This window comes from Hemiscyllium ocellatum, chromosome 30, assembly GCF_020745735.1.
Source record: "Hemiscyllium ocellatum isolate sHemOce1 chromosome 30, sHemOce1.pat.X.cur, whole genome shotgun sequence".
NCBI lineage: Eukaryota > Metazoa > Chordata > Chondrichthyes > Orectolobiformes > Hemiscylliidae > Hemiscyllium > Hemiscyllium ocellatum.
Window position 1 is genome coordinate 43,655,200 of NC_083430.1, and position 12,977 is coordinate 43,668,176.

General features: G+C 38.8%; 1 protein-coding gene across 1 annotated transcript in view; it reads left to right on the forward strand.

Moving 5' to 3' along the window:
• The window catches only part of tmem30b (transmembrane protein 30B), a 34,654-nt gene that overhangs the window by 8,690 nt on the left and 12,987 nt on the right, over positions 1-12,977 (forward strand). Inside the window, exons 3-4 of the mRNA XM_060847480.1 lie at positions 8,626-8,733; positions 12,068-12,175. Coding sequence (XP_060703463.1) covers positions 8,626-8,733; positions 12,068-12,175 — 216 coding nt within the window. The remainder of the gene's footprint in view (positions 1-8,625; positions 8,734-12,067; positions 12,176-12,977) is intronic.

Sequence of the window (12,977 nt, forward strand, 5' to 3'; positions counted from 1 at the left end):
GCTGGTTGCCTGGAAATGCCAAAACAGATTCGAATTAGGCCAACTGGTTTAAGTCATACCCCGAAAAATACCAAACTCCCATCCAGTTTAAATTTAGTATATTCACAATCTGAAATGTTAATGACACATTCCGATGCTTTGGGGGCATAAGACTGGGGAAAATTAAACAGTTGAGAGGAGAACTGCCAAGCAACCAGCATGTGAAAAGACTACCCAAAAAATAGCTCTCTGAAAAGGTACCTTTATCGATCAGTAACCTCTGAAGCAGAACCCACAAGAAGAAGAAAAGTCGACAGGAATTCAGAAAACTGAAAGCTGGATGGTTTTGAGATAAGTTTTGTTTTGTAAATCTTAAATCCCCCCCTCCCACTGATTATCGGACTAGTATTGTAGAAGGTAAAGTAAAAGATAGGTTAGAGGAAAGAAATGTAAATAGTTGTTAGTTAATTATTCTCTTATATTTTAAGAAATACAGTTGTTAATTTGTATTTTAACTAGTTCTTAGCCTCTCAAATTTTCATAAATTACTGCACAGGATAAATCTTTTCTGTGTTGCTGGTTTTAAATTAGCAGAGGGGTTTACCCTGCATCATAACAGACTGGGGGATCATGGTTGAGATTTGAACTGGTTTAGACAGATTTGAATAGATTTGGGGGTATGAAAATCCCAGCACATTTGAACACTTGCAGGTTAGTGTCTTCAATCTTTAAATAAAACGTAGGTGAAACAATTTGTTTAATTTCGGTGACTTGTGGTTAATTAAATTAAAAGTGAGAGAAATGGCTCTTAAAATTGCTGAAGAGATTCTGGGATTTGAAGATGTTTCTCAAATTTGCCAAGAAAGTTTAGAAGGAAAGGAAAAGGCCATACTTTTAGAATTAGCAAGTAAGTTAGATTTGGGTTTAACCAAGGACAAAAGAAAAGATGAAATTGTCAGGGAATTGCTCAAACACTTCAGTGTGTCAGAGAAACAGACAAGTGCAGTAGAGGTAGAAAATTACAATTCAGGAGAATGGAGTTCGAAAATAGAGAAAGAGGAGGCGGGGGCTGTTCTTAGCTGAGCAAAAAGAGAGAGAATTTGAATTTGAGAAATTGCGACGTAGTCAGCAAAGTCAAGTTAACAGAATGGAGATTAAAAGAGAAGGTAGTGATATGTACAATTATGCAAAATCCCTGCCACATTTTGATGAGAAAGATGTTGAAGCCTTCTTTATTTCATTTGGAAAAATTGGTTAGGCAGGTGGAGTGGTCCAGAGATTTATGGGTAATGCTAGTTCAGACTAAACTGGTAGGCAGAGCTGGTGAGGTATTTGCCATACTGTCAGATGATGTGTCAAGAGATTATGTAGAGGTTAAACAGGCTATTTTTAATGCTTACTAATTGGTACCAGGAGCATATAGATAGCAGTTCAGAAACAACAAGAAGGAACCAGGTAAGACTTACATTGAGTTTGAAAGAAGTAAATATCATCATTTTGATTGATGGATGCATGCTTTGAAAATAGATAAGACCTTTTTGAGGCTCTAAGAGAAATTATTCTGCTGGAGGAGTTTAAAAGCTTACTTCCAGAAATGGGAAGAATGCACATAGAGGAACAGAAAGTTCAGGAAGTGAGAAGGTCAGCAGAATTAGCAAATTAGTGCACGTTGGTGTGTAAGACAAGGTTCCGGTCAGAATTTGATCCTCTGAGAGATAGAAGTTGGGAGAGGGGGAGATCCTACACTATGAAACCAAAAGTAGAGAGCACTAGTAAGAAGTTACCAAAGGATAAAAAAGAGGGTGGAAAGGAGGTGAAAGGCCTCGGGTGTTTCCAATGTGTTAAAGTGGAGCACATAAGTCACAGTGCTGGTCATTAAAGAAAGGCACAGTGGGAAAAGATGTGGTAAAAGAAGCTAACCCAATGGCATTAGTGTAGGTAGTAAAGAAGAGCCAAGGAACTACAGCAGAGTGCACAGCCTAGGCAGGGGCTGGTTATGGAGTTAATACCTGATCCCTACAAAGAATTCACCTCTGTGGGTAAACTTTACTCAGAAAGAACAGGGAGAGAAGGACAAGAAGTTATAATTTTGAGAGAGACAGGATCTAACCAGTCACTGATAGTAAGGGATGAGCAAATGTGCACTCTTTCTGATTTGTTATCTGGAAGTATGGCAATTTGTGGGATAGATAGACAGAAATTTAGCGTTCCATTATGTAAGATCAGGTTGAAGTGCCAACTTAAGACTGGGGAAGTTACAGTGGGATTGATTGACAGAGTGTCAGTTTCAGGAATTCTGTTTATTCTTGGGAATGATTTGGCAGGATCCAAGATGGGAGTGACACCCCTTGTTGTGGAAAAGACCAAGAAACTGAAGTTAAAACAGAAATATCCTGGTATTTTCCCAGACTGTGTGGTAACCAGATCCCACTATCATAAGTCACAACACAAAGTGAAAAGTTAAAGATGAAGGAGTTGAGGTTCAGTTAGCGGACACTCTGTTTGATGTAATGTGCAGGAAAAAACTGAACAGGCAGAGGGTCAGACAGAAGTGTTTAGTCCTGAAAGACTAAGAGACTTGCAACAACAAGACAGGACAATAAAAGATATATATGTGGATGCGTACTCTGAAAAGGAGGCAGAGAATATTCCGGAGGGTTATTATCTGAAAGATGGAACCCTGAGAAGAAAGTAGAGACCTCGGCAGGTTAGTGCAGATGAGAAATGGGCCGAAGTACACCAGATTGTCTTGCCGATAGCGTACAGACAGGAAGTGTTATGGGTAACACGTAACCTATCTGTAGGAAGTCACCTCTGGATAGGTTAGTAAGCTATCTGTCTCTGGAGCACAGAACACAGTTGAAAGACTTGTTACTGCAGTATGAGGACATATATAAGAATCAGATGGGGAGGACTAATGCTGTTGTATATGAAGTAGACGTAGGGAATATTGCTCTGATAAAACAACACTCCTATTGGCTTAATCCTTTCAAAGCCAAACTGGTCCAGATGGAGGTGGAGGCCATGTTCAATGGGGACGTCGTCAAACCAAGCCAGAGCGAGTGATGTTCACCGATCGTCTTAGTTCCCAAAATGGACGGAACTCAAGACGTGGATTACCAGAAGGTTAATGCCATTATGAAATCGGACTACTATCCATTTCTTAGATTGGAGGACTATATCGAGAAAGTCAGACAAGCCAGTTACACCACCAAGTTGGACTTAATGCGTGGTTTCTGGCAGGTACCTTTATTCAGAGATGGCGAAAGAAATATCTGTGTTTGTAACCCCAAATGGGCTATATCAATTTAAAGTGATGCCCTTTGAAATGAAGAATGCACCCACCACATTCCAAAGACTCATGAACAGAGTTGTGGCTGGGTTCACCAACTGTGCAGTCTCTTTGGACAATGTAGTGATCTTTAGTAAGTCTTTGAAAGATCACATTGTACAGTTGGCAAAGCTCTTTGAACTACTACAAGAAACAAAACTGATGATAAACTTAATAAAACAGAACTTGCGAAAGCCGAGCTGACATTCTTGGGACATAACATCGGTCATGGAAGGTTGACCCCACGGAATTCAAAGACGAAGGCCATCGTGGAATTTCCATGACCGACCTTGAAGAAAGAGGTTCTTCGATTCTTATGACTCCATGGATTCTATCAGAAATTTGTTCCAAACTTCAGCAGTGTAGTGGTCCCGTTTACCGATTTGCTGAAGAAGAACACAATGTTTTGGTGGACAGAACCATGCCAAGAGCCATTCGACTGTTTGAAAGCCATATTAACCACCAAACCAGCTTTAGCTACACCAAACCATTTGAAGTCACCATCGATGCTAGTGACATAGGAGTTGGAGCTGTACTCCTACAGGAAGATGAGGATGGGATTAAACTGCCAGTTGGTTACTTTTTGAAGAAGATCAACATTAACCAGAGGAAATGCTCCACAATCAAAAAAGAACTATTTAGTCTGGTACTGGCCTTACTACATTTTAATATGTATGTCAGGAACATGTCCTAGACGGCTGTGTACGCTGATCACAATTCACTTACTTTCTTAGAACGCTTTAAAAACAAGAACATGAGACTATTTCATTGGAGTTTTATATGATTTTTAAATTAAAAGTCTGTAATATATGTTGTGGGTCGGAAGAATGTAATTGCAGATGCATTACTGCGGATTTAACCGAAGAGTTTAGGTGAGATTTGTCGTTATTTAATGTTATATATGCAGGTATACGAGAAGAAGTTATCATCTTGTTAGGATAATGTATTTTAAAAGTACAGAAAAAAATGAAGCCATCTTTTCACTATGATGGTTCATTATTTTTCTTAAGGGGGGAGGTATTATGGAGATGTGGGTGTACTATATCTTTAAGCGTTTATAAACAGCAAACTACCTGACAGAACCAAGTACTCTGGGAAAAAAAATATAGTGTAACATTTTGTCGAACAACTTGATTAGCTGGTTGCCTGAAAACAACAAAACCAATTCGAATTTGGCCAATCAGTTTAAGTCATACCCCAAAAAATACCAAACTCCAATCAAGTTTGAATTTAGTATATTCACAATCTGATGCTTTGGGGGTATAAGACCAGAGAAAATTGAGCAGTTGAGGAGATCTGCCAAGCCACTAGCATGTAAAAACACTGCCCGATAAATAGTTATCTGAAAAGGTCCCTTTGTTGATCAGCAACCTCAAGCAGAATCCACAAGAAGAAGAAAAGAAGACAGGAATTCAGAGAAGACTGAAAGCGGGCTGGCTTTGAGATAAGAAGTTTTGTTTTGTAAATCTTAATCGGGGGGTTTTATTGGACTAACATTGTAGAGGGGAAAGTAAAAGATAGGTTAGAGGAAGGAATTGTAAATAGTTGTTAGTTAATTATTCTCTGTTATACTTCAAGAAATAAAGTTGTTAATTTGTACTTTAACTAGTTCTTGGCCTATCAAATTTTTTCAGCTTACTGCACAGGATAAATCTTTTCTGTGTTGCTGGTTTTAAATTAGCAGAGGGGTTTACACAGTGTTGTAACACAACAAACAACAAGAGCCCCAAGATTGCTCCTTGCAAAACCTTACTAGACACAGGCTTCCAGTCACATCACCCTTTGCTTCCTGCCATTCAGCCAATCCAGTCTCCAAGAAGATCAGTTGGTAATGGTCAAAAAAATTTAATGTCATATTACAAGCAGTCTCTATACCCTGCAGGCAAAAATTTAACTTGACAAGAATTCCATAGGCTAATAAAGAGGTAATACAACAATTTAAAAAAAAACAACTGTAAAAGCAGTGCAAACCTGGCAAAGACAGCGTTCAAAAAACCCTTTGAGGGTAACAAAATAGCGGGCAAGAGCTACAAAATGCACATGAAATGAAGTTTGTATGTAGTATCATAATCAACATCAAATTTGGATAAAAAGAATTGTCTGAAGCAGTGTGGGCCTTCATGGAACTGGTAAATGGTATTGTCAGTGGATGTGCCTAAAGAATTATTTTTGTGCCAGTATTTATAGTACAGGAAGAAGTGAGCATGCTGGAAATTTCAAGAAATGAAAGTCAAATTGGGGAGAGGAGCTCACTAAAATTAACCGAAGTCATGAAATTCATGATCTGCGATTTGTTGGTGGTGTAGACCTTGATTATTGTTTTAAAACAGAAGACTGCTCTGAAAGCTTTTTATTTCACACTCTCCAGACCAGACACAAGAATGCGAAAGGAGGAACAAGTTTATACTTAGTGGGAAAAGTTTACACTTTAATGGGATTTGTTGGCAAGTCAACTAAGATCACTTAAGACATTTCCATAGAGAATTTTACCCCAAGATTTTTGTTTAGTTCAAAAAAAGCACAATGCCTGTGCATGTTGCTTTTATCTGCTAAGAGCTGGTCTATAAATATATAACTTTTCTATTCAGTGTAACTGAGACACATTGCACACCTGACTGAGTTGTTAGTGTAATTTACGGTACACTTGGGATTGTTTGACGAGTGCTCTCCAAACATGGAATCACATGTCACACCTATGTTCTGAGCTTTTCAAGTACACGTTGGTTCAGTATGATCAGTACTCTGCATACGGCAATAGCCAAAAGATAATAATCACACAAGATGGACCAGACTCCATCCCAGGATTGTAAATGACAACATTGAAAGATTTTAGTTAAAGCATCTGCAAAGTCTTTGGAGGTTGGTTCAGAATTTAATTTGGGATTGAATAATAGCATATGTGACTATTGCCATTTTAAGAGTGATGAGATGAAAACACCAGAGAATTACAAACCAGTTAATTTAACATTTGTTTTCAGAAATTTACCAGACTGTGTTAATGTAATCGTAAACTATATTTGATAAAGTGATGAGGTGCTGGGTTGAACTTCTGCAGTCCTTGTGATAGAGAGACATTGAGAGTGCTATTAGGAAGGTAGATCTGGATTTTGTGCTACGAACAACAATATAGCTCACAAGTTAGGATAATGTGTGGCTTGGAGAGGAACCTGCAGATGTTGGTGATCTCAAGCGCCTGCTAGTTTTGCTCTTCCAGATGTTAGGATCTTCCAAGTTGGTGACTTCTATCAAAGGAGCCTGGGTGAATTGCTGCAGTGCGTTTTGTGGATCACACACTTCCCAAACTTCTTTCCCCATTGTGACACCCCTTCTGTGTTTGAAAATTGCTGTACTCCAGACTTGTAGCGTTTGAAAGGGGTGGGGTGCTTGGTGAGGGACCTGTGACAGTGGAATTCATGAAGATTTTCAATAGAAAGCACCTACTTTTTCACAGGATCAGCAGATTAGGCCACACCCACTATTAAAAACATGTACGGATTTAAAGAGGGCACACAGCTGTAAGCATTTGGTTGGTGCCATTCCTGTCACGGAAGTTGCAACCCCAAGACAGCTGGCAACCCACTAGGGTTGTGACCCAGTTTGGGAAGTCCTGCCATGGATCATGTACATTGCTGCCAGTGCACAACTGTGATGGGGGGATGGGAGTGAATGTTTAACGGAGCGGGTATGTGAGTGTTTTAAAACTTTTCAGTTAATCAATGATAGTTTTTAGAAGATATGCCATTTCTGACTGACCTGATTTACCTTTTGTAAAGGTGATTGAGAATGCCATTGGATGTTGTTTAGTCAGACTTCATGGAGGCACTCCATAAAAGACTTTAAGCTAAAGTTAAGACCTCTGAAGTTATGATTAATTTTAGCAAAGAGCAGGTGACAGAAAGCAGGGATAATGTGCGCTATGGTTGAAATGTAACTAGTGAACTCTCATTAAAATCCATTTTAGGGGTTCTACAAGTCACTGTAATTGATTAGTGACTGAAGTGCTGGGATAAAAAGCTACTTTGTAAATTTATCAATTTAAGTGAATATAGTCAATATTGTAAACAATTGTTGAAAGCATAAAATTAAAGATACTGATTTAAGTGAGTGTGTAAAACTCTGGCAAATTTGATTTCAACATGTGTTGTTCATCCACTTTGGAACTATAAGGCTAGACAGGTTACATTTGAAATGGTGATAATCTAGTGAAGGCCCAAAGAGACCTGGGGCCTATATTGCTTTTCTTGGTATCTTATCAACAATTTAGACTGGACAGTAGAGGAAATGATGAATACCTTTTTAAAGATGATTTGAAAGGTTGTGTGTTTGATAGAGGAAGAAAACTGTAGTCTGCAGGAAGAGCTAGCTCAATCTGGATTGATTGGTTGGACAAGAAAATGACAAATGAAATTCTGTTCTATAAAGTGTGAGCAATACATTTTTGAGAAAGTCAGTGAGGCAAGGGAATACACAATAAATACTTGGATATTGAGAATAGAGGGTCTTGGAATGCACGCCAGAGAAAGTAGCATCACAGTACAGTATAGTGGTAAAAGGCATACAGCAATGTACATGTATCAGCTGAAGCAGTGAATCTAAGAGTTGGATGTTTCTCCTGGAGCTGTATTAAACATTAATTAGGCCATGGCTGGTGTACGTACAGTTATTACTAATATTGCAGAATGTTTTCACATTAAAGAGGTTGCAGAGAAAATTGAGGGTTTTGGCAGGAATGAAGAATATTATTCATGAAGGAAGATTGAAGAGACTGGTGTTGTCTTTGGAATAGAAAAGGCTGAGAGAAGATTTAATTGTGTGCAAAACTGAGGGGCCAGGATAAAGTTGGTAGGAGGCATCTATTCCCTTCAATTGAGAAGTTCATTTTACAGTCTGTTTGACGATCAACACAATGGTATTTTACATTAAGTCACTATGCAAATATAGGTTGTTGCACTTAGATTGGGATCTCAATACAAGTACTTGGTGCTGAAAATGGAACAATATTTGAGTTACCATTTCATAAAATCTTTGGCTGAAGGAGCACAAACAGGTCCAGATGATTTCTCTCAAAGCTGCTGGGTTAGAGAGACTACAAATGTGATAACTCACATGAATACAGTACAGGGATTATAGAAACGTTCTTTCATATCTACAATGGGCGAGAAAACTAAAGCTGGACTCTCTTTCTGTAGAAAACCAAGTAGATGTTTTTGACACAAACCCTTCATTCTGCATTATCAAACAGCTAGCCACAATTTGGATGGATTGTTTGCATGTGCTCTGAGTATTTGTTTTACATCAGATTCTTTTTTTACCAGCTTGAATATACAGGCAGAAGCCCAAATAGTTCATGCCACCATTGTACCAAGAATGATACCAAGGATTGCAAGTGCAACATTGAATTCAAGGTGGACAAGATTTTGCCGGTAAGAATATTATAAGTTCTGCCTATCAAGTAGTTCATGCCTAATTGACAGTTCAGTATTTGGTTCAGATGTAATAATTTTACCCTTATTTTGTTTTAGAGATTTCTCTGAAGTTATAGTATTTTCAAAAGAAGTAATTGAAAGGAGTTGTGTATGAAATAGATGTCCATTAACAAAATCAAACCATCATTGAAGCTAGGAATGCTCCAGTACAGATGTGCAGAGAAGTGACTTTGTAATTAGAACAGATGTGCCACAGTCCCTCAGAATGTAGATGATGCTTGCTCTTAGCAAAAACCTACAATTGGGTTGTTTACTGTGGGACAGTTGTTAATGCTGCAGTTCCCACACAGTCTGGCTGACCAGGATACTCTCCCACTTCAACCACCATAGGTGTATTGGTAGGATACACATCTTGATAATTAACCTGTTTGGTCACATTATAATGTGCCTTCCATGGCCATCAGGTGGGACTTGAATCCAGAATTTCCATCTCAGAGATAAGGACACTGCCACTGCACCATCATAATGCAGTAATTGGAATACAAACTATTTGGAAGCCACTGCAAATCATACAAACCAAGATGACTTTCAAGATGGATACTTCAAACAGCCACTTGGAGAGCGAGACTGGAAATCGTTCTTTCCTCAGTTTTGATTTATTTGGGGGAGGCATTACAAGAGTTTAGTTAGCTCCTTACCCCATTCACTATCCTCTTGTCAAGAAGTGTGCTCACAATTCTATGCCTTTAATTTATGCAGTTAACACTTTGATCCTGAGCTAGCTGATTGAAACTGGGTGGCGCAAGAGCTGATTCCTGATGAAGGGCTAATGCCCAAAATATCGATTCTTCTCCTGTTCCTCGGATGCTGCCTGACCTGCTATGCTTTACCAGCATCACTCTAATCTTGGCATGAGAGATGTTACAGTTGTATTCTGTGCTTTAGAAAATGTAGCCAAGATCTGACGCTAGAAGCTGCATATGCAAGCACAGGGTGTGGCTCTATTATAAGCTTTTAATTTATCAACCACCATTCAAACAGTTAAAAGATCTTCCTCACAAATATTTAAATGTGCAAGGTGCTGATCAGACAATTTCTGGACACTATGAGCAGTTTTGGTCCCCTTATTTAAGGAAAGATAACATTTCATTGGAGGCAGTTCAGAGAAGGTTATGGAGGGATTGGCTTATGAACAAAGGTTAAACAGGTTGGGACTCATTGGAGTTTAGCAGAATGAAAGGAGATCTTATTGAAATAGATTAAGGGGCTTGACAGCTTAAATACTGAGAGGATGTTTCACCTCTTGGGAGAATCTAGGATCAGAGGGCATTGTCTAAGAAAAAGGGGGCACCAATTTAAGACTGAGATGAGGAGAAATTCCTTCTCTGAAGGTTGAGTCTTTGGAACACCTTGCCACAAAGAGCTGTGGGGCAGAGTCCGAGTGTATATTTAAGACAGTGATTAATGGATGCTTGATCAGTCGGGGCATCAAGCATCATGGGAAAAAGGCAGGAAAGTGGACATGAGGAGTGTCAGATCAGCCATGAACTTATTGGAAGGCGACTGGCCTACCCCTGTTTCTGTTCCTTGTGATAAATAGCAGATGGTGAAATTTGAATTCAATTTTTAAAAATCCAGAATTAAGAGTATAATGATGATGATGAAAACATTGTGAATTGTCAGCAAAACCCATCTGCTTCACTAATGTCCTTGAGGGAAGGAAACATTTGCACCACCAGGAAACACCCTTCTGGCTAAGTTGAATACTTACAAGCAAAGCATATTAGTAGCAACACTGACATTGAAAGAAAAACTATTATCCTAACCTAGCCTGGCCTACATGTGACTCCAGCAATCCGGTTGAGGGATAGGCAATAAATGCTGGCCAAGCTAACGATATTCACAACCCGTGAATGAATAAAAGGGAAGATTAGTGGTACCAGATGAGAGCGATTACCTGGATTGCTGCCTGAAAAGAACTGGTGCTGGGCTGAATGGCCTCCCTCTCTGCTGTACTGTTCTAGCCCCACCTCCACCCCACCCCCCCGCCCTCTCCATAACACATACTGAATTTCACTGTTGAAGAACAATGTCTTTGGTGATATATCAGGATTTGATGAAGCCTTTGGGACTGTAGCCTAATGTAAGGCATTGCCCAGATGAGAAAAATGAGCTGATGCAAGAGCAAATGATCTAATTACCATTTTTTTTAACAAACAGCATAACTTGCTCTTCATAGTTCACCTGCCTCAAAGCCTGTAGAATCATAGAATTCCTATAGTGCAGAAAGAGGCCATATGGCCCACCAAGTGTGCACCCACCCTCCAAAGAGCATCCCACCTAAATCCTCCTTCTGCACTCCAACCTCACCCCCACCCAACACCTTAACTCTACATGAGATTTTTACCAGGGCTAACCCGCGCATCCCCGGAGAGTATTTGCCTATTTTTACCATGGCCAATCCACATTAATGATGGAATTTTATATCCATCTTTCTTCTTCAATGATCTACTAAATGAGAGTAAATGTTTTTAAAGAACTGAAATTATTAGAAATCATTAATACTTCGCTATTTGTGACACGTAGATACCCGAGCACACTCGGGAAGCCTGCATTTCACATCAATGGAGAAGGTCTCCTCTCCTGCTGGGTATAATGTTTCTGAAGTGAGGGGAGTTTGGAATGCACCTTCTGTTGGGGAAAGAGCTCATCAAATAAAGGTTTGTTGTTTAGCACCCTGCATTAGGAGACCTGGACAGGTAAGCGGACAGAAAAGGGCACTTCAAGTTCCGAGAAGCTGCTGTGATTTAAAATTTGGAGCAATAGTTTTTCATGGTTTCTGTATTCCACATTCCTGGAAGTACTAATATCCTAATGAGGACCCCCAGTCTGAACTTCCCAAAAGGAGTATCAGTCAGGCAAAGAAAAATGTCATTAGACAAATATACCGAATAGAAATGATGTAAATGTAGTACTTACTTTACATAGAGAATTCTTTGCACTGTTTACAATGGATAATATGTTCAGTCTGTGATGGATTTTGCTGATGACCTGGACGGTCCTCATAGACTGACCAACTCCAGCAACCCACTGTAAAAGTCTATGTTATATAGATAGAGAATCTGGCAGGATCAAACTTGTCTGTAGACAGGGTACCTGGGTACACTACAAACTGGCAGAACAATTCAAGCATGGCATTGTTCTACCTGTAATTGATGACATTACTCCTAATTGCTGAGAATGTAACTTCCATTAACATCACAATGTCATCCTAATATGAAAGGTTTGTACAAGAGTAGATACAAGTGGCACATGTTGTTTTTCTGTTCAGGGTCCTGTTTTCATGTATTATGAATTGGTGAACTTCTATCAGAATAATCGGAAATATGGAGTCTCCCGAGATGATGATCAGCTGAATGGGGATTTGGAATATTTAAAGGTAAAAGTCAAAACCGGATGGATTGACAATTGAAATAATTCTAAATATTTTCAATATTCTACTTGCATTCTCCACAGAAAGGTAAGCACAGCCCTTTGAACTTGAAGCCAAACCTAAGTTGTGTGAAAATATAACTTAACAAGAAGAAAATATGCAGGAAGTACATGACTAGTCATCATCGATTAAAGAAGAGTGATTTGATTTATTATTGTCACGTACCTAAGTACAGTGAAAAGTTTTTTGTTTTGCATGCAGAACAGGCAGATCATAGGATGATTGAACAGAGCGAGGAATACAAAGTTACCGCTGCAAAGAAGGTGCACAAGAAACAAGATCAACATTATATTTAAAATTTGAGAGATCCATTCGGAAGTCTAATAACAGTGGGGAAGAAGCTGTTCTTTTTATAATGACTTATAATATTTCAAGTGGCTTTCATTAGGACTGATGTTTTTTTTTACCTGATCTTTCTCTGAACAGATTCTAAGTGATTTATTGTCTAATTTCAGAACATTTTTTAAAAATCCCCAGATATTCTTAAATGAGTTGCAAGATAACTTGAGTGCTACATTTCCAATCATTAATTCCTTTGAGGTGACCCAGTCCACATAGTAACAATGTCATCTGTGTATGTGTTGGTATATTTAGAATCACACAGCAGTAGAATTAGAAAAAAGAAATCAATATCCTCAATGCTCCATTATAGACAACAAAAATTAACTTCCTCAATGGCATAGAATCTAAATCGGGTCAAGACAACAAGCAAAAGTTGACAGCAAAAGTTTTTTTCCAAAATAATTGA